At 35.8% G+C, this 6474-nt stretch overlaps 1 protein-coding gene across 1 annotated transcript; it reads left to right on the top strand.

The window, feature by feature from the left end:
• Positions 2348-4586, top strand: LOC107618870. The gene has a single exon (XM_016321043.2). The coding sequence runs from the start codon at positions 2812-2814 to the stop codon at positions 4288-4290; it is 1479 nt and encodes a 492-aa protein (XP_016176529.1). The 5' UTR covers positions 2348-2811; the 3' UTR covers positions 4291-4586.

Below are 6474 nucleotides of genomic sequence, written 5' to 3' on the forward strand. Positions count from 1 at the left end.
ATGTTCCGGTTTCCTGTTATTTTGCTTTGTTTGTTGCATGATCCTTTATTAGTTAGAATCCTAGGACTAGTTTAGTTTTCCTATTGCTTTAATTCTGAAAAGATGTCTCATGTATTACTCACTGAGCTTAAAAAAAAATATAGGAGTGATATATTGCATGAGAAAGTGGGTCTATATTGAATAATATCAATGTTCTGAAAACCGGACCGGACCGGCCGGTTCAACCCGGTTAACCGGAAACCGGTCATGTAACCGGTCCGGTCCATGAACAAAACCGTGCTGCAAAAAACCGGCGAAAAAACCGGTCAAACCGGTGGTTAACCGGTGAACCGGGCGAACCGGGCCGGTTTTTACACGTGCCGGTTTTTTCCCCTACTAGTCAAACGGCGTCGTTTCTTTTAAAAAAAAAAAAAGAAAAAGGGGATGAAGAACGCTGAACGCGTGACTTGCTGAGGCTGCCACTCCCAAAATTGAAAACCCAAAGCCAAAATCCCTAATCTCTATTCTCCTTCTCCAAAATCTTCGAAGAAGTGAAGGCTGAAGAGTGAAGAACTGAAGATTGAAGAACCCTCCACCGCCACTCCCAACCATCAGCTCCACTCCCAATCTATTCTCCACTCTCCAACATTGAAGCAGCTTCTGCATACAACGGATCAGAGGACGCCGTGAAGAACACCCGACGTTCGGCCACCTTCGGGCACCGTCGCCGACGTCCGCGCACCGTCGCGCACCGTCGCCCACGCTCGCGCACCTGGGTTTCTGGGTTTCTCCGTTTCTGGCTTCTAGGTTTCTCCGCTTCTGGGTTTCTGGATTTCTGGGTTTAGGGCTTCTGGGTTTGTGGCTTCTGTTCGTGGCTTCGTGCTGTGTTGTTTTCTGGCTTTTCTTCGTTCTTCTCTTGAGGTGTTCTTCTCTTGAGGTAAGATCGGGTTTCTGGCGTCTGTTCAGTGTATACTGTTTCAATTTTTTTTCTGGCTTCTGTTCTTTTATTTTTTTTATATGATTAATCAAATGTGGAATGAATTTGTTGTCTACTTGTATGTTGGATTTGAGAATAAAATTGATGCATGTTGAAATTAAAAATTATGTTATGCTCTGTTCTTCAATTTTTATTTTTTTTTGAATCTTTTCAAGTCTGCTCTGTTTAGTTTTTTTATTTTGTCGATTCTGCTCTATTGAATGCATATAAAATTATAAATTGTATGAACTTTGAACTATGAATTGATATATTGGTCTGGATTCTGGGTTGCTGGCATTCTGAATTTAGATGGAACAGTCAGAAAATGATCAACAACAACAACATAATGCTGGACAAGAATCTCAGACAGCTTCATCGGTTCTTGTTCTGTTTTTCAATTAATTTTTTTTATTTTGTTAATTATTCTTGTTTTGTTTTTCAATTTTGTTTATTTTGAATTTCGGTATATAAATTCAATTCTGCTATGTTGGATTTGGCTATATTGAGTTTTGTTTATTTCTGCTCTGTTGAATACTGCTCTGTTGAATTTTGGGGTTTAAAATTTAAATTCAATTCTACTCTGTTAATTATGTTGAATGAATGTCGTATGAGTTATATGGATTGATATATTTTTCTGGATTCTAGATTGCTGTCATTTTGAATTTAGATGGAACAGCCACAAAATGATCAGCAACTACAACATAATTCTGTGGGCATCTTCAAGGCTAGAAATTATGGAATTAGCCCTCTCTAGTTGCTTGTTGAGAACCATTGTGAGAACCATTGTATTTTGATTGACTTCATTTAGTGATTTTGTTCAGGTTCACTTTTCTTTTCAACAATCAATATTTAGTCATTGACTGTAAATGTATTTAATTTGTGTAAATTTGTGTTTGTAAATTGTAGTTGTTACTAATTAGAAATTTTTATTTTTGAAGATAGAACAACTAGATAGTGATCAAGCATTACATATATTAATTTTTAATAATTTTATTTAATATTTAATTAAACCGGTTGAACCCCGGTTGAACCCCGGTCAGACCATTGAACCAGTAAATCAGTTGTCTTACCGGTTCATTAACCGGTCCGGTTTTCGCAACCTTGCTTTTAATATTAAACTTCTGGTTTCATTACTGATAATAATATTGTATCTTTGTCAACGAATTATAACTCAAATGACATCATTTTTTTATATTCACTTAGAAATCGCTGAATCGAGTATCACTCCTAACGAAAAGAAAAATTGTATCTTTTAAAACAAATATTAACTAAACTCTTTAATTAATATCGTAAACGTAAAGATGCGAAAAAAAAATTTAAAACAAAATAACTAAACAATAAAATTATAAAACCCAAAACAAACAAATCGCAAGCCCCAGGGAAAAAAAAATAAAGGAGCTGCATAAACCAGCATCACAGAACAAACATAGCACATACATTAAGCTCCATGCCACCATCATTATCAGTTATCGCTAATTCACTATGCATCATGAATAGTATTGAAGCTTCAACGCGCTTTTAAAGCCACAAACGAATCACTTCGTCTGTGTTTAAATACTTCAACCACACTCATCTCTGACCTCTCTCTCTCTCTCTCTCTCTCTTCATAAAACACATTCTGGTTTATTGATATCACTCTTCATCAAACAACACCCCACGATAGATATGCAATAACTCCCTCCCACTCCCACACCATTTTCAATCCCCATCCCCCTTTCCCATTCGTCTAATTATTATCTCTCTCTCTCTCTCTCTCATGCATTTTCACAAACACATGGTGCTCGTAACTTCCCACTAACTCAAATCCCTCCAAATCCATTCACCCACCACAACAAACCACTCACTCTCCACCGGCCATGGCTCTAGAGACTCTCTTAGTCAAGGTCAAAACCGCCATTCCACCCAAGCTACTCAAGAAAAAACAATCATTCAAGTCCAAGCACCAAAACGTTGGCGTTTTGGCCTTCGAGGTCGCCGGAACCATCTCGAAGCTTCTCCATCTCTGGCACTCTCTCTCCGACGCTGCCGTCCTACGCCTCCGAAACGACACCGTCGCCGCGCTCGACGGCGTCAGGAAGATCGTCTCCGACGACGAGTCGTTCCTCCTCGGACTCGCCTGCGCTGAGTTCGCCGAGTCTCTCCGCATCGCCGCCGAGTCAGTGGCCCGTCTCGCAGACCGGTGCTGCGATCCGGAGCTCCGCGAATTCCGGCAGGCTTTTCGCGAGTTCGCGGATTCAGGCCTCGACCCGAACGGGTGGGCCCAATCAGGCCCAAAAGAGACCGAAGCGAAGATCAAGAAATTGGAGCGTTACGTGGCTTTCACGGCAACACTCTACCGCGAAATGGAAGAGCTTTTGGCTTTGGAGAATGGGTTGAAGAAATTCTTATTGAATCACAGCAACAACAACAACGAATGTTCTTTTGTTTTGGGTTTGAAGGATCAGCAGAAAGTTTACGACACTCAGCAGAAGATTTTCTGGCATAAACAAGAGGTGAAGGATCTAAAGGAAAGATCTTTGTGGAGCAGAAACTTCGACAGCGTTGTTTCGTTGATGGTTAGGTTTTGCTTCATTGTTCTTGCAAGAGTTAAGGTTGTGTTTGGAGTTGGTCAAACAGTACCACCTTTGTCTCGTAGCTTATCAGGTTACGCCACTGTTCACCCCTCAGATCATCATCATCATCACCAAAACCCTAGTACTCCTTGTGACGATTCAGATTCTGGGTCATCAGAATGTTCCAAACTTGAAGAAAAAGAAGAGAGTAAAATGGGAAGTAGTAATAATAGTATGCGTTTGTTTTTAGTATCATATTGTAAGCTCTTGAAGCCAGAACCTAACACTTTGGGTTCTCAGGGTTTAGCCTTGCACTATGCAAATTTGATCATAGTTATGGAAAAGATGATCAAATCTCCACATCTAGTTGGTGCTGATGCAAGGGATGATTTGTATAGCATGTTGCCTAATAGCATAAGGTGTGGTTTGAGGGCAAGGTTGAAGGGTAGTGCTGGCTTTTGCGCGAGCGATCCGGCGCTGGCCGGAGAGTGGAGGGATGCTTTAGGGAGGATATTGGGGTGGCTTTCGCCGTTGGCACATAACATGATCAGATGGCAGAGTGAGAGGAGCTTTGAGCAGCATAACTTGGTGCCAAAGACCAATGTGTTGCTGTTGCAAACATTGTTCTTTGCAGACAAGGAGAAAACTGAGGCTGCCATAACTGAGTTGCTTGTTGGGTTGAATTATATTTGGAAGTTTGAGAGGGAAATGACTGCTAAGGCCTTGTTTGAATCTGCTAGTTTCAATGGCGGCTTCTTAAAATTGCAGAAACTCAGTCCATAAAATGATCAGTTATTAGCATTATATAAGTGGATTGAGTTTTGTGAGAATCTTGTCCGCAAGGTTGAAGATTCAAATCTCATCTGAGGAGGAAGAACTATAGTTTATTACTTCATCTTCTGCAAGCATAGATTTCTCTATCTAACCATTACAATGTACCTAAAAAGAAACGGTGCTTTTTTTTTTTTGGTCCTTTTCTTTTCTTTCTTATTTAGGTGAGTTTTGGCACAATTGTATGGTGGCCGCCGTATGACTTAAAAGGTCACGGGGTTTAAATATTGAATATTGAAAATATTTTTCTTTTTTTCTTTAACTGTAGAAATAAGATTTAATGTTGCATATATGATATATTTACTCTTTCAAATCTCACTTTGTAAGATTCTTGTCCACTAAGTTGCTCAACTACTCTCTACTTTTTTTTGTCCTTGAAATTATTTATATATACGGTGATCGATATTTTTGATGAATTGAGCTAATGAAGTGTTTTTGTATATGCAAAATGATACAAGTGATTATCTTATCGTGAAGTCTTCAAGTAAGAAAAAGCATTGGTATTCATGATGGTACTACTCCCATGAAAATGCTAAAAACATCTTTTTATGATGATCTTTGTTTAAAAAGTGTAACTTATTTATTTTGTAATACTTTAAATAAAGATAACACTTTTATTTCAAATAAAATCAAGCCCTACAATCTATCATCCAATAGTCAAAATGATATATCTTCACATAATGATAATCATTAAATTTTCAGAGTAGCCACCATGAATGATTCATGTTTCCACAATGATGAGCAAATATTCCTACCGTTCACTCATGGTTTTAGTTTTTCATATATAAATTATGTTATTGATATTTATTTTTTAAAAAAATATAGATCAGATAAATAGTTTTTAATCAATTAACTTTAAATAATTGTAATTAATAATTATTAATTATATTTTTTAAAAAATAAAATTTAAATAATTATTAATTAATGATAATTAATTAATATAAAATATAATTTAAAAATATTTGTTAATTTATTGTTGGATAGATCTATTCGTGTTTGTTATTTTTATAGTGGGATTTATTGGTGGGGGGTGTACTCTTGTTTGTGGGTTCACCACTAGTTCAGTAGTTCCAGATAGATTCAATTTTGTGTGTGGTTCATGTGGTAAGTAATAAACTACTAGTAATTGTTCCCAATTCTTCCATAACTTGATGCTGATGGCATTGATTTCTTATAAATAAACTAATCAAAATGGGCCCCACTTTATTATATGGTTTCATTTATATTTGGATTAGGAATTAGGATATATAGCTACACTCAACTCTATTTCCGCATCACGTTGGAATTTAAGGGATAAATTCTAGCTCAACGCTTTAAATGAGTAATATTTTTTAAGGATTAATTGCTATTTTTGATAATATAAAATGATTTATATAGTTATTTAATTAAATGTCTGTGTTTGTAAAGAATTTTAAAATAATAAATAGAAATTCGTTCAAATAATTTCATTTAGTAATACATTAATACATGAATGAATAAGTATTGTTATTTGTTTAGTTCAAAAATAAATATTGTTATTTGATAAGACATGGAGAACCTGATTATTGATTGAATTATCGTCCAAGTGTGTTACAAGGGAAAAAAAAAAAACCCTTATTGCAATAATCCATAATCAATTTGTTGATATCTATCTTGTTCTTTTAGTTTATATTGGTCTCTATCCTTTATCCTTTTACTTCTTTCTTTTCTTTTTTGTGGGTTCTTCCTTTTATTAGCAGTTGTCACAGCTCATACGGTTCAATTAGCCCGAGTTTCTAGTAAATGTCACCTCCATTTTCAGTATTTATAACTTTAATTAGGACCCTACTTAACATAATTGACCAACAACTACTGATTCTTTTTCTTTATTCGTGCAATTTATAAACCGAAAAAATATGTCATCACCTTACTTTAATTCATATATACGTCGTTACTTTGTGTTTGGCCACACTTGATTAGTTAATCAAAATAAAGTATGGCTGATCACGTGGCTTTAGGTTTGCAAATTTTTTTGCCTAAAAAAAATTAGAAAAAATTTCACTTTCCTTTTCTAACGATAAAATGACATTTTTTTCCTCTTTATTTATAAAATATACATTCTCTTTTTTTATAACTTTTAAAAATTTTTTTTTTAAATCTATTTTAATTTTTTTGTGT

This window comes from Arachis ipaensis, chromosome B09 (assembly GCF_000816755.2).
Source record: "Arachis ipaensis cultivar K30076 chromosome B09, Araip1.1, whole genome shotgun sequence".
NCBI lineage: Eukaryota > Viridiplantae > Streptophyta > Magnoliopsida > Fabales > Fabaceae > Arachis > Arachis ipaensis.

Excerpts from the sequence above, each read along its gene's own strand:
- LOC107618870 (XM_016321043.2), top strand. The coding sequence starts at position 2,812 with ATGGCTCTAGAGACTCTCTTAGTCAAGGTCAAAACCGCCATTCCACCC.